We start from the raw sequence: 27,664 nt of genomic DNA, 5'->3' as shown, positions 1-27,664 counted from the left end.
GCTAACATAAAGTATCCCACCCTTAGCATAATCTAATCAGGCAAATAATTTGATAGGAAAAACTTAAGGAAGGGAAACATGACCTCCAATGATTTTCCCTAACTCTTGAGTCTTGATCTTCTCTATACAGCAAATAGTCCCCACGAAGTAACTGGGTTGAAGGTCAGTTCACATGACCCACCCATAACCTCTTCTACTCTTCTTTTCTTCTGGGGGCAACCACAATGCCCACCAATCTCTCTCCATGGTGCCGAACCAGCTATCCCATGAGAGTAAACAACGTAGTCAATAGAAGCGCAGAGGGGAAACACCAATCTCTGGCTTGTCGAGTCATAAAACTGCTTTATCTTCTTCTTCTTCTGAGTAAAAATATCTGACTAACCTTGCTACTATTCTTCCAAACAGTAAAAGTTCATCAGGTATCTTCATGAAAGAAACATTCTAACTAATAATTCTTCATTTTTCTTCTTCTTTATTTCTGTTAGTTGTAATAGAAGGCCATGTTAGGGAGGTTATAGGGAAAAAGAGTGGCCAATTCCCACCCCATCACCCACCTAGATCATGACTAATTAACTTTTAAACTTTCTATTTCAAACAAATAAAAAAAAAAACATTTTTTTTTATTCAAACTTTTAAACTATAATTACTTTTACTTCATAACCTCAAAAGCAAATCAATAATTCTAAATGAAATTGTGATTTACTGCATCCTTGTTCCATCCGATCTGTTTGTTTATAACCTTTCTGGTAAAGTATAAAATTTTCAAACATTACTAATTCAAAAAAAAATTAAATTCTGGTGTCCTTTGAGTTACAATTAAATTTACTATTTCTTAGCTTGAAATAATTTAAGTTTTCAAAACTATTTCATTGTCTAATTCACAACACCTAAAAATCAACTCAAAACAACAAATCATCAAAATCAATAAGATCATCTGACCTACCTATCAGTACGGTGAACTTGAACTGTTCGTACACATTTATAATAAGCTATTGTATTGAAATTCCAACCTAAATAAGGTTTTAAAAAAAACTACTAATCCCTCTGTAAATTAAGAAAATTAACTTTAAAAATTAAACTTAAGGTATTAGTTCTTTTTGACAGCTACCACAACTCACTAGTTCCATTACATTACTATAACCTAAAAAGTTCTGTAAATAATGTTTATAACAAAAAAAAACTCCAGTTATTGTCTTCCATAAAAAAAAATAAAACTTTACATGACCTTATTAATCTCCACTTGTAAGTCCATGGCTGCCAGCTTTCTCTTCTCTTGAATCTTCAGTCTTGGCTCTTGTTTCAGTGATCTTGTATCTTGTCTCTCGAACTCTTGTCATCTTGTAAACTGGACTGCTGCTCAGCTCATCTTAAGGAATCTGTAACAGTTTCAAAAATACATGTTAATTTAAATTACATAATTCCTGTTCTTTGGTCCTAAAAAAAAATTGTATTATTAGTACACATTACCCTGAAACAACATTATTATTCATTGTTTATTACTTAAAAAAAATGCTTTACCATAAAATCCTTTTTTGTTCTTTTCATTAGGCCTATTTATTTTCCTTCTTCTTTATTAAATTCTGCTTCAAATGTTAATCCTAACTTAAGACCTACCATCTATTTATTATTCATTACCTACATTATTTATGTTACCCTAAAATTCCCATAAGTTTCTAATACTTCCTATCAAAGACATTCTCTCTAAAAAAAAATTTACTTGTGACTCTTAACTTAACAAACTTAAAAAAAACTTTTACACTAGACTTAACTTATTATTCATTCTTAGTTACTAAATTTCTATTTGTAAACTTTAGTACTTACAAACAAAAACTGCCTATTTCTCTCTACCTCTTAATCTCTTTCAATTATTACAATAATAATGTTACCTTGCATCTTTAAACTTTCTTCTTTTCAATTAAATTAGACATCTCATAACAATAAAAATTCTGCCTATACTCTTCTTATGGGTGTACAAACCAACAACAAAATTTCAAATTCTCAAGTTTCCTTATATTTAAATTATGCAATACAAATAACCTCTGTGGTGCCTGTACCCTTTAGGCCTACCACCTTCTCCTCTCACAGCATAACTCTTATTCCTCGGGGTCTGTATTCACTGTTCCAAATCAAATATCTCAAATAAATTAAAAACAAATTTATTATTTTAAGAAAACAAAAATTTACATTGACTTTACTATGGAGCCTGGAAATCTCAATGTCTCACAGCAGCTAACATGACTAAATCCCATGGAACCCCAGGTTTACATAACCTGTGCCCAAAAATTTAAGCATACCAGGCTTTCCCTGCACTGGTTTTACAGCATCACACACTATTTAGGGCCCCTGATCTGCCATCAGTCCCAAGGAGTTTTCCCACAACCCCTCTCTACACAAGCGCCTACCGCATTCCTCTCAATTGGCTATCGGTTTTACGGCATTCTTTTGGGATCCGACCATCAAGTTAGGGCTAATCAAACACTAAACCTCCATACTTCCAAACTAATGTAAATCAATTAAATTTTCTCTGTAAATTCTAAAAATCAAAAAAAATTATTCCAACATGCCAAAGAAACTTCCAAAAAAAATTCATAATCTTATCTTCAAACCATTAAAATAAAAATAAATAGATTACTCTGTTTTCTCCTTAATAACTGTAAACTGTCAACAAATATCATGTCGTAAATTTTAACTATGCTTACTGACTCTAAATCATAAAATCTCATTTGTCCTAATTAATAAACAACCGATTTCCTTAAAATCTCACTGTATCTCTCAAACTCCACTGGCTGAATATCTCAATAAATTCAAAAACAAGTATCTAAACTCTTAAAGAAACTCCTCCCCAATTATTCAAATTACTTCACCTTATTTTATTTCATTACTTAAAACACCTTACTCAAAAAAATTAATTAATTATCTAGCTATCTTCCATTATTATTTATTTACCGAACAAAACTTTCTCCTAAATTAATTTAGTAAAATTCAATTTCACATTAGGCAAGTACACTAACTCTCTACAGCAATGTTTCTCATTTCCCTCCTTCCTAACTGAATCCAATCTTACTTAACCTCCAGGGAATTTACCTCACAAAATAACCAAAAATTTCACTGTAGTGCCTATCTGCTATAGGCCCACTACACAGGGGGCTCTAACCCCACCAACAAACTTCATTGAAATGGTACCCTATCCCATACAGGATAGCCACTTCGGTACTACCATGGGGAACTCCTGCCCCAAACTACTCACAACTCTCAGGATTCTCCTGACCCTTAATTCCGTAGTCAGCCCATCTCCTATGGTCTGCGCTACAATTCCCTTTCTTCCCAGGGACACAACGCCTCACCTTAGGGTCCCTCGCCCTAATGAAAACATTAATTTTGTCTCTCTGTTCTTTTGGAGTAAATTCCCTCTACACACAAAATCTAGCCTTCCCAGTTTTCTTAATGCTTATCGATTTTATAGTGTACCTCCTTAATAATGTTTACAAATCCCAAAAAAATATTTTTAAAACCGAGGTAGAATTTAACTAACAAAAACATAAACAACTTACAACGAAACACTTCTAGCCTATACATCATACACTTCTTAAATTAAATTACTTACATACTGAAAGTTCCTCTTCTCCTAAAACACACTTAAATTTAAATTTATTTAACCAATAGTCTATTTTCTTATCGCTAAGTTACCGTACAGCTGATCAAAACAAGGTCACGGCCTGTCCACGTCTCCGTATGAGCCCGTGACGTCACCGAATTCCATCAGGTGCGCCAACCCTCGCTTGCGGTTCCTCCGTTCTCCGCTAGGTTTCAGCACCTCCCCGTCACGTGTTCATTCTGCCACGTCCACTGACGTGTCGTTCTGAAACAACTCTCAACATTTTTCTAATTAAAACAAAACATCACTATAAATTCTATAACTCTCTTTTACATAAACTCTCGTTTTCTCTTTAATTCCTTTCTAACGTTTATCCTTCCCTCGACTGATTTAATTCGTACGTCTCGTCTCCTACGCGCACGACAACAAAACAAACTTCACTTGAAAATAATTCCTATTTACGACAAAAAATTTTTATTTTAAATTATAATTCTCTTAACCTACAATCTTAAAATGAACTTCAATTAAATTAAACCACTTGCATTATCTCTAATAAGCATTTAACTTATAACGTATTCTCCTCACGTAATAATCCCCGATATAAATCTACAATAAATTCAACGACTTAAAACAACTTATCACTATAAACTTTATCCTTACAAGTATCCTCAAATAAACATCTGTTACGTCAAAAAAAAAAAATCTCAAAGACTTCCTCCTCTTAGATTAAATTCCGTAATCCTCTCCTCAAGTAAACTCTTAATAACCTGCTATCAGAAGCTGAAACTAACTTAATAATAAACATAAAAATCTACCTCTCTCTCTCTCCAGAAATAGAACCTATCCGGCGAACTCTACCATTTCTGTCACGATCCACCTTCAGAGGGGGGGGGCGAGAATCGTAGCTCTTTACATAGAAACAACTCGCTTGGCATCAACTAGTCTTAACTTCATAAAATACTTTACTGTACCTAGGATCATAGGTTCGTCATCCCGTACAGGATGTCTGGTGAGAGCTGAACTAAGGAGATTTTGCAAAATAACATAATACTTAATTAAAATTATTTTATTCTTAAAGTCAAATACTCAACATCATTTTAAAGAACATTTAAATAGCGGGATTACAATTTAAAACAATAATCTCTTTACTTCCTTAACGATTGAACGACCTTACAAGAGAGAGAATGAGAGAACTTCACTAAACACTTCCCTAGTCCTTCCGAATACCTCAAATCATAATTAATACTTAAAATTAAAACAAAGATAAGTCCATACTCACATTTTCCGAAAAGCCTTTCTTGATCGATTACTTAAAACTAACGTAGGGGCCTCTCCTGCCCTTAAAATCCGAACGAACATTACATTTTAAAAATTATAACTAAACGACTAGTGACGAAGGCCATTGCCTCCGCCCGAAAGCTTGAAGATGACTACATTATGACCTAACTTAAATTAAACGACTCGTGGCCTCTGGCGTCGGCCATAGCTTCTGCCCGAAAGCTTGAATTCCTACATCACGAACGAACTAACAACTCGTGACCACAGGTGAGACGCATAGCCTCCGCCTGAGTGAGCCCCGAGTCACCACTCACTTGCGCTTAAATTCGCGCGCCCTGCCGCGCCTACCATAACAAAAGCTCGTTATTGAAGTCAAATTTACTAAACAACTAACTAGAACATCTGGGAAGACTACCCCCCCTCTACCCCAATGTGCAGGCCACACCGCGCGGCTTGTTACGACAGCGCGCCCCAGTAACTGCGGCCCGTGGCTGCGCCAGCGCGCGGCCAAACAAACAAACAAAATTCTGCAAGCCCGCAGCGCGCCGCGCCGGCCCCGTGCCCCAATTACATGGTCACGCCACTTGCGCTGACGAGTGAACAGAGCAGCCAGCCCAGAGTCCCGTCAGTAAAGTCCCTAAATTTGATTTCAACAACCCTGCAAAATTTCAACCCGCGACAATATATACGTTGAGATTTCATTTTTAATAAATTAATTCAATAAATAACCTTTTTACCGCGAAAGACTTTAGGAATAGATAATAACTCAGTATTTTGCACGAAATATATTCCTTGGCCTGATATTAACCTACAGTTAATCATATAAAAAAATTAAAAATAAATACTCGTATTATAAAACAAGTGACATTTCTACTTAAAATCACGTTTGTTTAAACTTACTTCTGCTAACACAGAATGTGTCCTTTCTTTTGCATACGTTCACCCACTTATTGCAAAGATGTTCATTTATTTGGAAAAGAAAAATATTTTATGCCAGAATCAAGAGTCTATTTGAAATGATTGTGGCATCCGAACACTGCACAGCTACATAAAAGCACTCAGGATTATTTAAGCACCAACAATAACAAAGGTTCGCACGAGACGCAGATGAAATGGATGATAGCGCCTGGAAGAAGAGCGCTGGCTACAACCAAGGTGACGTAGCAAGGGAGCGCGTGGAGGGGGAAAACCTGCGCACGGTTTCACCTCCCCTTCTTTACATCATGGGAGACCCGGGCAGAAGAGACGAAGTGTATCTGCTGTGGCCAATCACTATTTATCGTAGAATGGCGGTGAAAAGACAATGCGACAACATTGTTAGTACTATTTTACATAAATAAAAATTAAGGAGTTTTCAGGGAGCCATTTAAGGATTTTTAATGATTTCAATGTACATGATTATCAAAAATTTTCTGTTTAAATCATAGTTCAAAATAAGTAACGTTCTTTTAATCCAAAAATGAAACCTATGAAAATCTTCACCACGGACAAAAGAAACACTGGCACCAAGAGCATTTGGAGCTAAACAACATTGTGAAACACAAAGTGAATAAATTAATCAATAATTCACAAAACACAAACAGATTAGGGCTGTATGAATATGGAATTTTCTTTTTGGAAAATTTTCGGGCAAGAAAGAATTATTTGTTATTGGTATAGGGCAGTGGCGTAGCGTGCCATCTCGGCGCCTGGGGCGGGAGACCCATTTTGCCGCCCCCATTCTATAGGTGCTTAGTTAAAATTAAATTTCACATGCAATGAGGTACCTTTTATTGAAGTTAAAATAGGATGAGTGGTTTTACAAGCGGATTCTACGGGCCTTATGAGCAGCGAAGTCAGAAATAACTTTGTCAAAATCAATATTAGCAGCCAATTCTTGTTCAATCGACAATATAGCCAAGTTTATAGTCTAGCGGAGCTCATAGTAGATCTGAGGTAATTGTGCCACTGCCCCGTTGACCCTTTAGACCCCTGGTGCGAAACTATAATTTGTGGATTTTTGGGATTTAAATTAACGGACTAATAAAACTGAAACTGGGATTTTACGTTCAGCGTGTTTCACCCAATCCCTGCCAGACCTAGAAGAAAAAAGGCGTCGACCGTTAGAAAATGATTTAACTGAGAAGGGCTTGTAAACCCATAATTTGTAATTTGCTAAATTTTTGGTATATTTATTTGCATGTTAAGGTGTGTCAATTTTTTGCTAGATTTCGCCTATGTTAATTAGTATTTACAGCGGTGATACGCCCGGTGCGTATCTATATTTGTATTTGTATTTGTATTTGTATTAATATGTTCTTATATATTTTTAATGCCTTTTTGGTAATTATATTTAATTTTTGGAGCTCCGAAGTATATGATCAAATTATAATTTTTTCGGGGAATTGTTAAAGTATTTTTTTAGTATTATTATATAGCTATTTTTTATAAGTAGTAATAGGGTAGGTATTTTATGATGGATGCGCCGATTTGTGATGAAACGATTTTATGATATATATATATATTTATTAAATGTTGTCATATAAATTTTGCGTCTTTTTAACTTGCTGCCTCCTCTCACTGTTCGCAACCTTATTAGTATTTTTTAAGCCTGCTATTAGTTTGGGTTTTAATATTTTTTTGGGTTTACCTGCGCTCGCGGTACGGGGCAATATAGGAGTTTTACTGTGTCCCGGTTCGCGGAAGTTGTTTGGTTTGCCCTGGGTTAAGGTCAAACTTTACAGTACAATGCGTAGTACTGAATTCAATGAGTGCGAAAGAGAGGCATCGACACGGGCCGACGCGCGAAACAAAAGATTTTGTATGAGTAATTAACATAATAAGGAGTGCCGCTCAACTCGGCTCGCGCGCGCCGGGCGGCGCGGCGTGATGCGATGTTGCCGTTCGTATGTAAACAAACAAACGTTATAAAGAGCTCTGTCAGTGATTTCGCAGTTTTTCTTTTAAATAAATATTAAAAAATAGTCGGTGCGCAAAATTTTAGATAAAAATGGAACATTATAGTGTGTCTGACCCATGTAATGAATGAATCATAGATCAGATCTCAACCCGCTTCACCGGCGACCCGCCCCCGCGGGCTGCCGCCCGGGGCGGGCCGCCCCCTCCGCCCCACCCACGCTACGCCACTGGTATAGGGAAGTGATCGGGAAAAAAACTTAGCGAAATGAACAGTGCTTGTTAATTCTGTAGAATCAACATATTACTTTAAATATGTCCTTTACATTTGAACCACAGATCAAAAGGCTTGTAGGTAGCTACGAGACTCTCAACACGTGTCTTAGGGCGCGGTTACACGGGACCCTGAACTACTTGAGGTGAACATGTTTAAGTAAACACGTTTACAAACGCGAAAGTGTACGGTTACACGGTAGTTGCTGAAAAGTGTGTTCAGCTCTAAAACCGATTGTCTACTGTCAACGAATGACTGTGTTGTTGATCTTCTCTATTTTGTATCCAGAAAACGCGGGATTTTCTCACTTGTTTATACAGTATTATCAGAAGAAATGGAATGTGTTTTCATATTGCTCAATATTTTTTTACAAATCGGGAATTCAAACAACATGCACAGAAAATTTTTTAAACTTTTTTTTTATTATTATTTTTGAGCGAGAATACCTATCTCAGTTTTAAGAAAATTAAGGTCAGGATCAATTAAAAAAATATATATAATTACCTGTTGATTTTTTTTTTGCATTCGGTAAAATATTACTCGAACTTGTGCCAGGAACACTTTCCATCTTGAATTACTGCAAAGGACTGTTTATATTCTAAACAGCCAATCAGAGGCTAATGTAGAAGATATGTCGATCTGAACTACTTTGCCAACCTGTTTAAGTTAAATGGGAAATGGCCTCGAACGAAACATGTTCAGACTGTGTGTAACCGCACTCAACAGCTGAACATGTTCAACTGAAGTAGTTCAGGGTCCCGTGTAACCGCGCCCTTAGAGGTATTCTAAGTCCATGCTGTGGCCCACAGAAACTTTAAACTTATTCTGCTGATGATAAATAAAAGCATAATAACTTAATCAATTAAAAAAGAAAGAAACCTGAAGCAAGTACATCAAAAGTGCAATATCCTGGACCCGATGAAGCAATTCAAGAGTGGGTTTCATTAGATTTTTTCAGCTGTAGTTAAAAATAATGCAGGTCTTAGGCCCGTGCTACAATGACACGGAAACGGAGCGGATCTCAAGGAAGAGTTTCTACAATAGCACGCAGACAGAGACGGACCCGTACGGATTATCTCGGCAATGCTGAGCTCTTACGTTTGCGTTGCTCCGTGCGACCAATAGAAGTCACGTTTCCGTGCATTGTGGAAACAGCAGACGCGATAGTGAATGTTCCAAAACATCGGTCTCCGTTTACGTGATTCGTCTCCGTTTCCGTGCCATTGTAGAACGGACCTAGACAGTTAAAACTTGTTTGTTTAATTGTTTCTTTATTTTTGTGAAATATTCTCTTAAAGGTTATTAATGTTTTACCTAACATTTATAGTTTTACTTTATTTATTTATTGACTTAAGCAATGAAAACATTAAACAGTAGAAGCTTAGTATGCGATTTACTTTCACTGTCCAGAGCTTGGGTAAAATGGGCGAACATTTGCTTGTCCCCTTGTGCCGTTTTTGACCTTTTTTGTTTGTCTGTCAGGTGGAAAGAGATAATTGCTAGAGCCATCAAACAGCAATTACTTCTGAATAGAAGTTGTGGTGGGCCTATATCTGTTCGATTGTTGTTTTTCTACCAGGAAAGAAAAAGAATCGTAGGAGCATGTTAGAGTTGCTGACTACCAAGGCTATGTTTATAAACTACTCAAGAAACACAACTACACCACAACGCAACACGCAAATAATGCAAGAAAAACACTGTCGTTTATAATGCACGTAAGTCGCAAGACGTTACCTACCTACCCTACAACTTGAAATTGTGAAACCGTAGAAAACAAATTTATTCTGCTGCCTTCTTTTGATAATTCATGTATATGTATCATGAAAACATATTAAATACGTAGTCACTAATTTGTAACTAGTGAAAACGTGATATATTTTATAAAAAACAACATCGTGGTTTTATGTGCACATAAAGTATGTATCTGTAAAGGTTTTCTGAACAAATTACTTCCAATATGGAAGGTAGAAACTCAAGCCGAAACGTAAAAATTTAATGTTTGCCGAAGCGTGCGTTGCGTTTTTGAATATTGTATAGTTTATAAACGAGTATTTGAAAACGCCAGTAGTTAGATTTGGGGGTTCCGAGAGCGGGGACTCGGGGTTCGGATTCGGATTCGTGACCTTTGATCTATGTCATAAAATTCCTCGAAATATCTCGAAAATTTCCCCATTTCCCCCAATTATCCTAGAAAGTACCCGTTTGCCCCTCAAAATTTCCCACTTTCCTTTAAAATTTCCCTATAATATTTTTCCATTTTCCCCATTTTCTAAGTAATTGCTCATATCTCCATAGAGGTTTGTTATTCTCACTACCAACCTTCCAACAAACCACTAATGGGAATAGAATATGCTTTCTGATTGGTCGGTTCATGAATAAAATATTTGTTACAGGATTGTCCATCACATTTGTTAATACTAAAATATTAGTAATTGTATATCCCTGTACTGTTTGAGTGTTTGTACATCGACCACCATTTTGAATTTCGCCATCATAGATTACACCATTTCCGACCGTCATCTTGGATTACATCATTTCTGTAATTTTAATTCTAGAACTTTCTAACAATTTGAATTCTAGAACCACCCGCCATTCTGAATCAAAACAACCAAGATTGGGAACTGGCATAACACGGCATGCTTGGCAAGAAAGTTTCTTACAATTTGTAAGAAGATAAGATGATCATTGCAGTTAATATTTTTAAACACTACCTAATTCCGTAAACATGTCTGAAAAAAAAAAATAAAATTAAATACTGACTAAAATGAAATCCAGCAAACAACAGGACAATCAATCAGATAAATATGTAGCACCCATCCTAAAACATATATGTCCATTGCTTTCTTTTGGATAAATTAAATATTTTACACTTATAAATATCCCAGTAAAAATAGCCAAATTATACAAAATAATTAATGTAGTTTTTAAAATTGGAACATCTGTACCTTGAGGTGTGGCAATTAAACATACTACAAGTCCCCAGTGGTGGGGGTGAGCTGAAGGGGTGGAAACCCTTTAAAGGTACTTCCTCCCCCCCCCCCCCCCCCCAGTTTTTGGTGGACACAGCTAGCTGTGTACCATCATTATTCTGTTCCAAGGAATGTTGGATTTCTTACATGGCTTTCATTATATACTCCTCTGTTGGACGTCCACTCTTATTCCTAGGAGGTACAAATAATGATAAAAAGCTCTTGGAGCAGTCAACATGATAGATACCATCAGCTGCTACAAGATTGGCCACATCGGGAAACGTCCTTGCCCCAGTCACCATTTCGCATTTCTGCAGCCTGTGGAACGATAGTACGAAAGTTCATAGTGCGAACAGGGTACACTTCTTGACGCCTATCCTTTTTTCTTTCTTTTGTATAAAACTCTTAGCTCTTAATAAAGAAGCTAGATCTAATGAAATAAAGGGGATATGTTTAACATGTGTTATATCTTGCAGGGGCGCAACAACTATATTTCCAAAGGAGGGGAAATATTCCTTTTTATAAAGAATAATCGATCTCCCCTATTGAAGCGGTGGGTGGGGGGGGGGGTCCTCCCCCGGGAAAATTTGTATTTCAAGGTGGAAAATGGTGCTATTTAAGCAGTTTTACTATCTAAAAATTGATTACACAGCACTTTTTTTGCCCCCGTTTGCCACCACTTCAAGGTTTCAGAGGGGACGGCAAAATACCCATGCCCCCCCCCCCCCCTCCCTGTTGTTGCGCCCCTGATATCATGTCATAAGGCTGTACCTCTTTCAGCAAACGAGTAATTCTATTGATTGTTCAGTCCCAGCCACATGGTGGACTCTATAGATAACGGTATGTACCCAAATAATAGAGATAGGAAGCGTGTATGGAGAAGTGCATAGAAAAAAAAAAACAGAATTGTTTCAAAAGGCTGTTATATTACCGAAAATGTTAGAAAGATTCAAGAATTTTCCGGTACTTTTTAAAATTAATCTTATCTAATTATAAAAATAAACCTTTATGACAAAATACAGTGGAGTCAGAGGCAGCTATGTACTGTGTTAATTGTTTATCCAAACACAACAACCAAAACAAATACAGTCAAATCTCATTACCTCAAGTTTTCGTACTTAGTACTGAAAGGACTTAAACAAAAAAAAATCATTCAAAGAGAAGTATCATAAAATAAATAAAAATTAGTGTTATTATAAGATACAACATTATTTGGTGAAAATCCGACAATTTAATTATTGGTGTTTCTGCATAACTTAAAATTATTTATTAAAAAATAATTCTATTATTTTAGTTTGTTTTTGAGTTTGAATGATGTTCTATTGAACTAAATGTTTTATGTCATACAAAGATTTCCTGATTACTTCTGGAACATTTTCGGATTTAGAGATAGGTTGGTTTTTTTAAACTCAGAACAGCATCCATTGCTTTTACAAGCGGCTCCTCACAGTTAGAATCATCATCTGATTCAGCTTTTTATGCCATTAACCATTATCTAATACTATTAAACAAGCAATTATTGTATGCATATGTATAGTCACATTAGCATCTTGGAATGGCTCTAATGATTTGGATGAAAATTTTACTAGTTTGATAAAGTTTTGCTTTTCAAGTTTATTTAGTAAATAGGTGTCTTCAGTGGAAAAATGAGATTTGACACAAAAATTTTTTTTTCTTCTAAACGTTGCTTTATAACTTGTTAGCGCCATCTGTTAGCTTTTAAATTAGCTACTCAAAAATAGATGACACTCGCATCCAATAGCAACAGAATTTTATTGTGTTATAGTGTTAAGTAATCAACGTGTCATGTCAGCTCAGTGTTTCTTTGGTTATCGAGCACTCAAATATACAACAGAAATCCATTATACTATCAACATTTTATATTTGCCACCACACAAATTGAAACTGGAAAGAAAGAAAGAAAAAAACATTAATAATGCTTTTGGATAATTTGGATGTATCAGAAGGTCTATGTAACAGTGTAAGACTCATTGTGACAAGTCTGTGTAATAACATAATAAAGGCAAATCGTTACTGGTGAACAATCTGGCAAAGAAATACCTATACCTAGAATCACTATTGACTCCTCAATAGACCTACTGGGATACACCATGCATCAACACCAAACTTTTAAATTTGTTGGAGTGGACTTAAGATCTTGTTTTTATACATGGCATTTTCCTGAACAAAGCGACCAAGTACATTAAAAGTACTTCTCCCAAATGAAAATCCTCGACATACTAGCAACATAGAATGGAAGGAAGTATTAGGTTCAGTTCAAATACTTATATTAATGATAGTGATGGGCCGGTCGAATCCAGGATTCATCGAATCTGCGAGGATTCAAGTAACCTATTGGCGAAAACCACGCACATTAGTAAACATTCAGCCAAGAACAAGAGAAATATGTCCGCAGATGTAACCATATTTACCTGAATATAATGCGATGATTTTTATCAAAATAACTAAAACTGAAAGTGGGGATCGCAGTATAACCGCAAACCTACATCTTTGCCGCTCGAAGAATGTTTTGAAATGACGCGGCACGGCGAGACAATTGTGTCAAGGTCAGGGCCGGAGCCAGCAATGCGGGAAAAACGTGAAGTATGTGTTTGATAGTCGCACTTTTATAATCAAACCGTGCATTAAAAACACATTTCGTTCAAATTAAAACAGAAAAACTGAACTCGGACGAAAGACGGAATTAACGCATAATTATCTTCGTAGTAGAGCTGTAGCAAACCGTATGTATTCGGTACTGAGTGACGGGTGCGCCATCTAGTAACGAGTACCGAAACGTTAAACACGGCTACATTTCGTCACTCGCATTTTTCGTATGTTTTATGCATTCGCGTGCATTTTCGATGAATTTACGTTACAAAGAACGATGTTTGTTTATTAAGTAAAGTATAATTTGGAAATTCGTCGTCCAAGTTTTTTACTATTTATAAGAAAGTATTTTTTACAAATTAGAAATATGTATGTTTTTGTTTTTTATTATCGCGTTTTTTCACATTTTTTTTGTTTTTATCTTAAAAGAGATAATATAATAAAACCACTCTAATGAGATTTAATTGTTTCTTGGTTAACAAAAACTGTTAATTATCAAATATTGTTAATGGTTTATATTCTATTTATTATTATTATTTACGCGACGTCATACTGTACGCGTACGCAATACGACTCGATTCGATACTGCAACATAACATAGCATGTTATGCGGTATCAGAAGTAACGAGTAACGTAACGATACGATAGTAACGAGTACTAATTGTTATAGTAACGAATACATATGGGTACGCTATTTTCGTTACTTTTACACCTCTACTTTGTAGTACATACTAATGAAAAAATAGGTAGTTTACTCAGTACTTGATAGAGCGCGCGCGGGGCATTCAATCATCGGCGATTTATCGATAGCCCTCTACGTGCGCGCACTCTATACGGGAATCAACGTAACCAAACGTGAATGATGCTAAGATGCAACGACATAATTCAACACGCTTGAAAATATCTTTAAAAAAATTTACACATTAAATCAGTAAGTGGTAGTATTCTAATTAATAATAAATTTCATCTTGTAAAATACATAAAACGTTTGATATGGGAAAATAACTTTATTGACATCCTGGAGAAAAATAGCGTATATCTTAATGAGAAAAATGGCAGGACCAAAACTTTTTCCCGTGTTTGCGATATGATCTGTGTTGGTGACTGTTAATTGTCGCGATTTGGGGTTATGTTACGAGGGGAAAAAACGTAAATAGCGGAATTGATTGTTACATATTTTACCTGTAGTAGGCCTACTAAGTGTACATCAGGCATGTTCCATTATTATGGTTTTTAAATTAGGCTTCTGTGCTCATTGAATGTAACTATCTTAAGTACCTGACGTTCATATTACTTAAATTAACTCATGAGTAGTGTTAAAGTAGGTTTTTTTTTAAAATTTTTTTAGGTCATATTAACTAGCATTGCATGCCCATATTTCATCAAGTAAGTTCTTTGTATTTGTTTTATGCCTTTTTTAATGGAATAATTTCAGTGTTTTAGGTTCATTTTTACTAGAAAACAACAATTTGAATTAAATTTTTTTAAAATAATTTTTTAATATTTTTTTTTTCATGGATTCGGATTCGATATTCGACAAATCCTTAAAGGATTTGACTAAGTATTCGGATTCGGCCAAAAATAGGATTCGACCCATCCCTAATTAATGATAAATGTGAAGTGAAAATTAATAAAAACCATAATATAGCTGATTGTTTATGTGAAGTGTTGAACTATGAGCATTAGTGATTTTTTTTATTTAACCGACAGCAGTTCTTATGTAGGTATGAAGAATAGTGAGGATTGAAAAATATTCATGTACATAATATATATTGTCTACATATGTAATCTATCTAATCTTACATCCAGTGATTGGAATAGACAGAGTTATTAGTAAACTCTACCTATTCCAATCACTGCATAAAAAAATAAACTTTAAAGTTTTTGTATAAATAAATACATACATAAATATTTTTTTATAAATATTAAAAACCTATATTTAGTTAATGTTTTACTTTTCAAGTTTATCTAAATAGGTGTCTTCCCTGAAAAACTACCATTTAAAAAAAAATTAATTAAGACACTGAGCAAAGCTTGGTTGCCCAGGTACTATATATACCTTTATATTCCATTGCCCTGCTAGGCATTATCTTGTAAAAAAAAAGCCATCTCATCAGCATTGAAAATATTTTCAAACGAGAAACACTTAAAAATACTCTCCAGCTTTTCTTCCTTCCACTGGTCTGCCACCTCTGCGTCTGCATCTTTATCCTCCCCACACACAACTTTCCATGATATAGCATGTCGCTTCCGGCAGCGGTGAAACCACCCTTAACTGCCTTAGAAGTCTTTATGTCCATAAGCAATGCAAACTGTTTTGCTTTTGCTTGTAACATTGGGCCAATTTTGGGACAGTTCGTGATCAAGCATCTTTCAACTAGGGATGTGCGAGTACCCAATATTTTAGGGTCCCGTTTGAATCCACAATTACCCGAACCTGGAATCGTGGTACGTACATGGATTCGAACAGTATTATGAATATTCACAAAAGTTATAAATTAATTTAATACGGCTCAAAAATACTAGCAGTGAAAAATAAAATTAGGCTACTATTATGTAAGTATTTATAATATGATGTATCAAAGAAAGATATGTAAATTAAATAATTAACACAGTGACATTAAAAGAATTTCGAGATTTTGAGAGCTTTAACTATAATTACAAATTTCGTCGTATAGCAAACTATAAACTAAAAACAATTACATACCTACAAGAAAAAAAAAGGCCTTGGCGATTTATTGGAGAAAAAATGGTTTCGTTTGCTGAAACGTTTATAAAACTGAGATTTCCCTGTGGCGTGCAGTTTATTACGATTGAGTTGGAGAATCGAATACGTTTTGGTTTTCATATTTTAAAGTGTTTATTATTAATTAAGTTTACATAATTATAAACATTTCAATCTCAGTGTAATAAATAAATGCCAGTAGTTGCAGTTAGAAAAAAGAAAACACACATTATTTTTAAATTAATCATTTATTTTTAATTATTCTGTGCTTAATATTCGGAATCGGATTCGCACATCCCTACTTTCAACCATTTGTTCAAAGCATTTTCAAGACCTTGGTGAACTCCGGAACTAAGTATTTTGCGGTCACAAACAAACAAAGATTTATCATAATTTTTTTTAAATTTTTGAGCTGTCTTCATCAATCATACTCATCGCCACAATGCCATACAACTTCGCAACTTCGACCTGCCTTTTTTTCCTTTGTCCAGTTCTCTGAGCATTCCCACCTTTTCTATAAGTGTGAATTGCTTAAGTTTATTTTTCTCTCAGGATCACTCATTTTTGTAGCACTAATACATTGAGGCATCTAAAAAAGTAATGTGAAAATAAATTCAAAACAATAAAAATCACAGGATGAAATTCAAATGTTATATTAACGTAACAGATTCCACTAAATTGATATACTTTTCTCTCGAACTTAAGTATTTCGCTGAATGGAATGATGATGTGTTGTGTTCATTGCTTATTGTGTACGTAAATCTATGGTACTGCGTGCAAACGTTTGTATTGATGTTTTTTAGGAGTTAGAAGTTACTTTGCTGTGATGTAAATGGTTTGGTTGTTATTTGTTTGTTCAATAATATTTTTAATTTAGCTGAATATTTATTTACTAGTGAACATATGATACTTCAAACTGAAACAATTTTGCATTATAAATAAATGATTTTCAGCAGGGATTAAAATATGTTAAAGTAAAAAATAATAAATATGTTATCGTGAGGTATGTTGTACCGGTATTCTACTGTACCCTTTAAATATTACTATATTAATTTGCGTTCTGTTTCACAGCAAAATGTGTGATAAGGAAGAAGTTGAAAAGACTGGAAAAGGAATTGATGATGTAAGTACTTAAACAAATAATATTAAGCATTGTCTCATAATTTTGCTTCAAAATATATTCACATAGACTGGCAGTCGTTGACAATTGTGTATGTTCCTAAAGGTGTCATTATTCTTTTGTGCTGTTCATATTTTTTTTTAGTTTGATTGCATTTTTTCAATGCCATCACCAAAGAGAAACTTGCTTGCAACTATTTTCTGCTAGCTATAAATGTTTGAAAGTGAGGTTCTCCCATAAGATCTAGCATGGCATAGAAAACTATTTGTATCTTAATAGTGATCCTTGCCTAAGACAGTATTAATGCTGACATTTAAAAATTTGCCACAAGCAATAAAAAATCATTAGTTAGGTGTTATGGCAAAAATAAGTGTAAATATTACACAAACTTAGGATGATTAGTACATAGTTGAAATATCTAAGAGAAGATAATAATTATTATTAAAGATTCTTTATTAAACACATATCACATTTTTAGAAACTTCATGTATTACATGTACACTCTGTATTTTTACTCCAAAAATATCATAGTTGAAGTTAAAAAATTGAAAGGAAAATTATTGCAAATTTTGTAGAGTTATTAGAAATTTTAAATGATATAAGTAAATTTTATTACACAAAGTTAAAAAGTAAAAATTTAGACAAATATTTACAAAACAAATACCTTTGATCCTAGACATTAAATTTTGTACTGATTTAAAGGATGACATTGTTAGATATAATATTTATAAACTGAATTATATATGCAAATGTTTTATTTTTATCAACTCCACTAGCAATTTTTAATTATTTTCTCATCACAAATAGGTATAAAAATCCTTATGTTAAAATTTACAATGATTGTGGAGTTTTTTTAATGGAGTTATGACATGAAGCATTATTTGTATTATGACTGTATAGATATCTGTATTTACAAAAGCATAATTAGAAAAAGTATAGCACATTATGTGTTAACTTTCTCATGAATTCATACACTTGAATTAAATCTAATCCTAGTACATTTTCTTTCACATCTGTTTCAATGATGGCAACAGATACAAGAACTCTCAACAATAGTTAGAGAAACAACTCACAGAATCACTCTGACATCTTTCACACATAGATTTTTACAATTATATATATAAAAATATTTATAGTATAAAGTATTCCTGATCCTCCAATGGCTCTTAGTGGGCATACTTTTGATCACATAAAATAAACTGTTAAATGAGCATTATTAGTTAGCACCAATGCTTTAATGTTTTATTTACATTGTTTAAGAAACATAAGCAGCACGAAAGTGGACGGAAATAACTGTGATGGCAGTTTATGACTGTATTCGTAAAACCCATCACCAAGTGCAGACGTTCAAGCACTAATCTATGGTTCATTACCCTAAAGCCATCGGAGGAGGAGGTCGAGCAGGTGAAAATACATTCAGTATCAGTTTATATCATACTATGAATTTAAATACTGCTTACATATTTCCTTTGATAAAGAATGTATTTTCATAAACGTACACTAGTTCATTCTCCCACACATAGGTAATCTACTTGAGATACGACACGAGCAGGAGATGGCGATCGCTACTTTATGTCGAGCTAGTTAGCACTTCGAAATGTGATCAATTCGAGATGCGGAAGACACTTTCGGAGCTACGTCGTTAAAAAGGGGGGTACCTAACGTCATAAATAGGGACTATATAATAGTGTTCAGTCGCAGTCTATGTTTTGATGACTAATTTTTTGGTTTGATTGCATCGAGAGATCTTTCTAGGAGAGATAATCTGGCGATGGCTCGGCGACGGGATCCGGCGTCGTGAACAGCGGGTTGGGGAACTCCGGAGGATGGGGCAGAGGCCCCGTGGTCTTCGGCCTCCTCCTGTAGGCCATGAGCCAGCACGACACTGCCACCGCGACGGCAACCAGCGCGAGCAGGGCGGTGATCACCAGCGCGATGATGAACCCTATCATCGACACGCAGATGTCCTCTGTCTGCTGGAGTGTTGGCGCTGGAACAATCATTTAGGGCCACAATCAAAACTATGTGAAGCCATAAAAATGGCTATCATAAGCATTAATTCCTATACATTACTATTTCATTACAACTTAAAAATAAAAATAAAAAAAAAAATAAAAAATAAAAAATTCCAGTTCAGTCCATTATTTAGATAATTTTCAGTCAATAATATTTTATTTATCTGTACTGAAAGTAGTTTGTGAAATTGCTTTTAACACTTTAAATAGAAATTTTCTCTGTGATTATTAGTTACCTATTACAGACTACAGATTCGTGGCCACATTATGAATATGGTAAAAAAAAGTTATGCTAGGTACATAAAAAATATTTTGTGATACAATATGTACCCAATTACATTTAATTTACATATATCAATTGCAAAAAAAAAAAATATGAATATCAATTCTGTTTCACCTTGAACTTTGCTTTAACGAATCCTAGCAAATGCTCAGAAAAAGCCTTGCAGAATTTTTCCCATACAGAATTTTTTTATTATACTATCAGGAAAATGGGTGAAGAATAAGCAACCCTACCTTCTGTTGGATTAATGAGTCGTGACTCTTCACGCCTCTCTAATGTAAGAATAGCATTAGACTCAATTGTGATCTCTTCTCGAAGCTGACCGTGCAACACTGACTCAGCTACTGCCCCATCAGAGTCATTCCTCGGAAGCTGTTCGACTTGTCGTCGGCGACGACCAAATGCGTTGTAGCCTCGGCAGTTCACCTGCAAAAAGTTCCCCATGACTGTTACCTTCACATCTCAATAATATGGAATCTGTGATAATTTGCTGCAAATATTTACTCATGCTACCAAGTACACATAAAACATCATTTAAATGCACTGACTATCTGTACACATTTTGGCTTATGAATTTTAAGAAATCTTCATTTATAATTCCATAAGCTTTAATGCTTAATCCCATTTTCATACAACTTATTTATTCATATGATAACATTTCAATGGTAAATCTAAATATACATCATAATGAGCTATGATAAAAAAGTTGGTTTTTCTTACGGTCAAGTTCTTAGAAATTTATTAGCTGAAGAACATTATGGTTTGTAATGAACTTATTAATTTAAAAAATAAAAATTAGTTATGTTCTGAAAGAAGTGAATGAATCACACGCATTATGATGACCAAAACATTCTTAGACAAACATTCCTGACCAACCCCAGAATACTAAGCAAATCTGTTCCTACTTACCGGCTGACACTTCCCAAAGCATACTCTTATGTTGCACTGGAACCGTATGGTATCACTACTTGGAAATTTAAAAGCATTGAAGCTCGCAACCAAGGACTGTGTCTCAGGGTTGTAATCCCATTCACCAAATATAGTTGGGTCAGTTGCACAGCCGTTTTCATCCGTAACTAGGTACTCATTCTCCACTTTGTCCTCCATGGTTTTTGCAATACATGTGCGTGCAAAACCACCATAAATAGCTGGAAATAGAAACAAAATACATTAGAGAAAATTTTTAAGAAATGAATATAAATATACTTTCACAAAATCATAATATACAATGAAAAAAGACATTTCCTTTCAATCTTACGGTTTATTTCAAGCAAATAATATTAAAGAAATATTTAAAATATAATATAATTTTTTTTAAACTATTAAATGGAATATATCTTATTATATTAACATAGTACATGCAGTAAGTTGGACATGATGTAAGATATTTGATATTGGTAACTATTATATACATACTGATAATTAGAGTCCCGTAAAAATGGTTTTATTTTTCCTTAAATTTCGTTTTGAAAAAATCAAATTTCGGTTTTATTTCGCTGTTTTGGTTTTTCATGTTTACTTTAACTTTTGAGAATGGTTTTATGACCTACAAGTTTTGCTTGGCTAAATAATAGTAGCACGGCGTATACTCGTATACTGCACTCTAAAGTCAACACTATTGGCAAATAAAAATTGTAGGCTTGAAACAGCTCGGCACGGCCCGGTGCCGCCTAGCGCGCTGCCTCGGCACGGCCCGGTGCCGCCTAGCGCGCTGCCTCGGCACGGCCCGGTGTCGCCTAGCGCGCTGCCTCGGCACGGCATGTCTCAACTTAGTATTCTTTTAATATTTCTTGCTGCTGTTCTTTGTCCCGTTGACGCCGTATTCACTTGCTCTGCGGTCGTATTGCATTTGCTGAGAAGTGTAGTTACGGCAGTTAAAGGTCACTGATTTTGCTTATCAATCGGCGTAGTGCCATGTGTTCATGTTTACGAGTAGTAGAGGTGTAAAAGTAACGAAAAAAAGTGTACCCGTATGTATTCGTTACTATAACAATTAGTACTCGTTACTATCGTGTCGCTACGTTACTCGTTACTTCTGATACCGCATAACATGCAATGTTATTTTGCAGCAACGAATCGAGTCGTATTGCGTACGCGTACAGTATGACGTCACGTAAATAATAATAAATAGAATATAAACAATTAACAATATTTGATAATTAACAGTTTTTGTTAACCAAGAAACAATTAAATCTCATTAGAGCGGTTTTATTATCTCTTTTAAGATAAAAACAACAAAAAAAGTGAAAATACGCGATAATAAATAACAAAAACATACATATTTCTAATTTGTAAAAAATACTTTCTTATAAACAGTAAAAAACTTGGACGACAAATTTCCATATTATACTTAATAAACAAACATCGTTCTTTGTAACGTAAATTCATCGAATATGCGCGCGCATGCGTAAAGCATACGAAAAATGCGAGTAACGAAATCCAGCCGTGTGTAACGTTTCGTTACTCGATACTAGATGGCGCACCCGTTACTCAGTCAGTACCGAATACATACGGTTTGCTACACCTACAGCTCTAACGAGTAGGTTGCCAAGCCAGTCAAACGTAGTTGAAAGCATGAGGTTGTTAACTGTTCAACATGAAAGGAAGAATTAAAATTTTATATTTCTCTACAAGATTAATGTGTAAATACAGCGGGTTGAAAATCATGGCAGCTATATTGTGTTGAAAACATCGCCGGTATTTTTTATTAACTTTGTGTTGATGCTCAGGTACATTTTTCTCTTTTTAATTAGTTTATGATTGCAATTACTGCTTTCGTTTCAAATTGTAATGATTACGTGACGGGAATACTGTAAATCATTATTTACTTTCATTACTACAAAGCGGCCATGTTGAAACTTAGAAAAATGGCGATGTGCCGTCAACGTCGTGTTTACTTGTTTTTCGCGATGTCTTGCATGGGTGGTCTAATTCATTATTATCAGTTTTATTTCTCGATGCTGTGCGATTTCGGTGTTTTGTCGCGAATTAAGGTAAATTGCGGTGTTATTTCGCGATATCGCGATTCGCGAAATTTCCGTGTCTCTACTGATAATACATAGGTAATAGAATTTTTTGATACCTGTGCAGAAACTGTTTAAAGTATTTAAGTACTGATACGTCAAGTGGGAAAAGTCACAATACTACTAAACCTTGCTTGAGCCTTAAAAACATGAAAAATAAAACTTACTTGATGGTTGAACCTCAACTTGAAGCTGTAGGTTGTCTCCAATTTCTGCTGAGCTGATTTCCTGTCCTGTTTGAGTGACAATTTTCATAATGCAAGTTGGTGGCGGACCAGTGTTAGCAATTGTTCCAGCTGTCGTCAACATGGATACATTGAATCCAAGGGTCACATTCTTCTCTCCTGTTTGGTACACGCACTTGATGTGGTATGCTTGCGCCTTGTACGTCACAAGTTTAGGATGTTTTTGGATCACCAAGACAAAGCTGGCTTGTCCCTGAAAGTAAAAAGTTCATGCATGGTATCTTAAACAAAGTTAAAAGCTTTTTCTTTTCTATTTTACTGTTAAGAGTTTGTAAGGAAACCAACAACTTATGGAGATCATTTATGGTCACTTGAGTGAGCAACAATGTTTTTAGCTGTCTCTTGTTTGTACAAGTAACTTTTTTTTAATTATTAGAAATCCATGTATGTTCTATGATTGCGACTACACTACTATAAATGTGTATGAAATATGAAAAACTGTAAGCGAGGATGAAGAACTTATGTAATCATAATCAAATACGGTAGCTATAAATGTTGCATGTAACAATTGTTCTTATAAGTGAACAAGAATAATGTTATTTCATAGTAAAATAATAATAAATATTTTGCATGAAAGTGTTTAGGAATACATGACACATATATCCGCTTGAAAAATAGAAAAAAATTTACATTTGTCGAACCAACTACAACACAAGAAAGTATTTAATTCCTGTGATATTTCCAGGATCAAGGCAGCAAGTGTTCCCGTTCGAGCTTTAGTTCGAAGGCAGAAGTGTTCAATGCAACTGCCACTGCATATGAGACGTGAAATGACTAGCAAGAGACATGATATATGTACAACTGTGGGATGAAAATCTTGATTCTATCCTGAAAAAAAGGTAACAGGACTGCTAGGGGAATACAGTGTTGGGGCACTGTAGCCTTAATGGCATTTGTAGTGGACAGTTGTTGATTGAGTGACCTGCAGATGATAAGGACCATATTTTGATGGTTGGCAAGACAGTTTACTATGCGAGATGATGGTATCACAATCTGCCTAGATTTCTCAATCTTCCTCATGTTGGTTTACCGAAATACTCTGTGAAGAGAATAAGAGTGAGTTATAAACATATACAGAGAGTAACTCAACCAAGAGAACAGAGAATAATCCTGAAATCCTGTAAGTAAGATAAAACTTTTTCTTCTGGAAGATTGCAAGATACTTTTACACCTTTCCACCCAGGTTGTATACGAGCATGCACGTTTGAGGGATAGCCGTAGTGTTTGCGGATTATCCCTTACTCGGCTAGTGCATGGCGTATCTTCCTTTGTGCTCTAGAGGAGGCAGTCACCATGAGTGCTGATAAGGAAGTAGCATGCTGATCTCTGGGTGAAGCATTGAAGTGAAGTTAGTGTGTGACAGTGTCCTTGCCAACTATGGTCACATGTGAGTGGAGATGGTCAAAATTTCAGTTAGTAAACTGATTCATTACTGCTTATTTCATGCTCATGCAGGCCCAACAGTCTTCAGGAACGGTTGTACTTACATTCACGTGAATGAGGCCACAGTTTCCAAAGTTGACCTTGAATATCTCGGTGCGCGAGCCAGAATCGGGTGGCAAGGTGACCACACGTCGACACTCCTCATCCTTACTGTGTCCTTTAACGTACAGCACACCGTTGAATCCCGCCTCCGTGATGTGTATTTCCACCTGCACTCCATCTGACAGACAGCTCACCACCATGTCTGGTCGTGGGAAGTCTGTGCGGTATAAAGTACCTACAAGTGAAAAAAAAAAAAACGCACAGATTGGTTTAGAAAATGCACCTGAGTTTACACACAACGTCAAGACTGCAGATGAACTGAGCAAAGTGTGACTTACTGGTGCATGTCTGTCCATCACCACCCTTGTACCCAGGAATGCAGCTGCACGAGGCCACGTGGTTGGTTACATTGCACACAGCATTGCTACCACACTTATTTTCTTCACACGGATTCACACACATCTGCTTGATGGCATCGCAGTGCTCATTTTCTGCACATTGTTCATTTGAGCTGCATGCTGATACATCATCTGTTGACAATTATTCATAAAATTTGAGTTTGGAACAAATGCAAAACCAGCAACATTATAAAATTTGATTTAAATTTTTGATTTATCAATAATTTTTTTACTTTTATTTAAATTATTATCTAACAATTTTTTATAACAGAAAATTTGATGGTAATGTTATGTTAGAATAGATGTTGCTTGTTTGGTTGTTTACTTGACAGGTTATTATGTCACATGGTTCTGCACAGATGATTAAGGTGATGGGACCTCCAAAATTAAGTGAGCTCTCAACCACAATGTTATGAGAGAATGATGAGAAAAAAAACATCTGTTTTTATCACATCCTTATCAGTATGCTGTAAGTTATGACCTGCCGGACTCTTCTTCGTAAAATACTTTAGCTGATAATGTGGGTGTTAGTAATGGTTCTGAATTTCTGTGTTAAATCTGGCTTTACTCTTAGTCTTCTCGAAATTTACCCTAAAACATTATGAAAATTCTGTGGAATTTTTTTCCTTGCCAGACGAGAAAATCTTTTTGATCCTGAAATTTTTTTTCAGACTTACGAGATCCCGCACAGCAATATTCGTAAACAACTAAATATTCGTTTTTTGAAGAGTTAGTATTTAAAATTGAATTAAATATGAATAATAAATTATTTGTTTTGATATTCAAAAATTTGAATATTCACACAGGCCTACAGATTTGACTCGTTCTTGCACTCGACACCATTTTACTGAGGTCCCAAATTTAATCATAATCCAGTATAATGTTATCTCTTTTTAATTATTTGCTTCTCAAATTACAAAATCAAAATACAGAAAGTCACTCACGTGGACCGCAGGTTCCTCCGACCAGCTTGTAGCCAGAATCGACAGGACACACGCAGTTTCCTCGCTCATCGAGCACCATGCCACGCTCAAAGTTGCACACACATCTTCCTCGCTCATCCACCTTGAAACCCTTGTCTTCTGAGCATCTCACGCACTCCTCATTCTCATTGAGGCCAGTTCCTGGCGGGCACACGCAGTTACCCAGGTTGTCTCGGATGTAACCCTTCTCGAACCCGCACACTGCAACTGCAACATCCCCACACATTGGCATCAGGCAACAAGGTCAGCTTTCATCAACATACAATACAATTTGCTCAGCTAAAATTTATGTGGTTAATTGAAAGAATGCACTTTATTTCATGCTCATTCCACAGTTTCTAATCTAATTCCAAAGCCTACATTATTTTTTCAATAAAATTTATAACCAGGTAATTATTCTTTCAGTCTCATATTTACGATATGTAACTAGGTACATCATAATGTCAGAAATAAACTAAGACACATAATTTATGCTGTACACCATACCTATTTACCTGAAAATTATATGACTCTGAATATGTGACCCCAAAACTTTTTGAATATGAATTCACTAAAAATACTTTATGGATTGGAAATTGCTTTGAAATACCTAGCACTTGAAAATTAGTTAAATTATTAAATACATTCCATATTTATGAGTACCTATAGTGCAACTTTCATCGCAGTTATAAAAAAAATTATGTTTTATAACTGTAGTACAAAAGTGGTGGCTGTTCAGAAAACTAATAATATGATTTACGGTGGTCGGCTCCTGGAGGGTGAAAGAGGGGGGGGGGGGGGGAAGAGCTGGAGGGGCTGACTTCTGCAGCAGCCACAGTGAAGAGAAGTAGGAAGAACCCAGTAACAATCTCCATTTGCACCCTCTCCTTGATCCTGTATCTCTCATCTGTCATGCCTGTGCAGAGGTTTAGGAAGCCCCGTATTGAAGTGGCATAAGTGATGCAGTTTACAGGCAAAGCGTGTAGTCCTTCAACTAAGTGGAGGTTCAGGTGGTAGATACAACACAGTCTAAAGTTGCATAAGTGACACATTTAAGAGGCAGAGCCTTTATTATTCAACTAAGCTGTTCCCAATGGCAAGATACAAGTTTGCGATTATAATATGACCCTCACATTTATTTTCCACAGTTTTTGTAAACAAGTGTAATATTCACGTAAATATGGTATATGGTCTAAAATCTCCCCCCACCTTCACCCCCAGTAAATGAGAAATAAGGAAATCATGATGTGAGCTTTTAGTGTGCATGTTCCTGTAAGTCTATCTTTTGCATTCAGGCAGAACCATTCATATCACCACTTTAACCAAACATGGTAATACAATCCACAAAAGGTCTGCAGCATAATAAAGGATCATCCTGCTTGTGGTGGTGCTTACTAGAGCCGGATGCTCTTTTGATACAGAACTGCCATTCCCGGACGGAGTAGCGGCAGATTAGTGTTCAAGTTGCCCCTTGTGAAAAATGTGAGATATGGGTGATGTTGTATCGTCTCACTATGGGTTAAACAATATTTATGAAACTAATACTGAGTAATTAAGAAAACTAAAAAAAAGCACTGACCTGCATCACACTGAATGGCTGCATTTCCTTGGTATCCTGGCGAACACTCACAGATCATCGTCCTTACTGGAGTGGTATCCAGCACCTTGCACACTGTGTTGACACCACAGGGTGTTGTTGCGTTGCATGGATTGGTGCACTCGTCGTTAATGCACGCCCTTTGTGAGGGACAGTCGAAATCGCCTTGACAAGTAACAACTGCAAAAAA

At 35.5% G+C, this 27,664-nt stretch overlaps 1 protein-coding gene and 1 long non-coding RNA gene across 4 annotated transcripts in view; one reads left to right on the top strand and one right to left on the bottom strand.

Moving 5' to 3' along the window:
- The first annotated feature begins 14,468 nt into the window (after positions 1-14,468).
- LOC134532938 (uncharacterized) lies at positions 14,469-19,315 on the top strand. 3 transcript variants are annotated; one of them, XR_010075217.1, is made up of 3 exons: positions 14,469-14,552; positions 17,418-17,469; positions 19,212-19,315. It is a non-coding gene; the product is annotated as an uncharacterized LOC134532938 (long non-coding RNA). The 3 variants fall into 3 exon arrangements; XR_010075218.1 differs by lacking the exon at positions 14,469-14,552 and adding an exon at positions 14,559-14,770; XR_010075216.1 differs by lacking the exon at positions 14,469-14,552 and adding an exon at positions 14,559-15,007.
- The window catches only part of LOC134532937 (uncharacterized), a 429,205-nt gene continuing 419,442 nt past the window's right edge, over positions 17,902-27,664 (bottom strand). The window contains exons 202-209 of the mRNA XM_063370011.1: positions 27,457-27,654; positions 25,860-26,105; positions 24,856-25,047; positions 24,520-24,752; positions 22,955-23,225; positions 20,674-20,912; positions 19,998-20,190; positions 17,902-19,456 (exon numbers count right to left, since the gene is read on the bottom strand). Coding sequence (XP_063226081.1) covers positions 19,218-19,456; positions 19,998-20,190; positions 20,674-20,912; positions 22,955-23,225; positions 24,520-24,752; positions 24,856-25,047; positions 25,860-26,105; positions 27,457-27,654 — 1,811 coding nt within the window. The 3' untranslated portion in view covers positions 17,902-19,217. The remainder of the gene's footprint in view (positions 19,457-19,997; positions 20,191-20,673; positions 20,913-22,954; positions 23,226-24,519; positions 24,753-24,855; positions 25,048-25,859; positions 26,106-27,456; positions 27,655-27,664) is intronic.

This window comes from Bacillus rossius, chromosome 6 (genome assembly GCF_032445375.1).
Source record: "Bacillus rossius redtenbacheri isolate Brsri chromosome 6, Brsri_v3, whole genome shotgun sequence".
NCBI classification, from domain to species: Eukaryota; Metazoa; Arthropoda; class Insecta; order Phasmatodea; family Bacillidae; genus Bacillus; species Bacillus rossius.
Note: the sequence above shows the minus strand (reverse complement) of the source record. Positions and strands in the feature narration are given on the sequence as shown.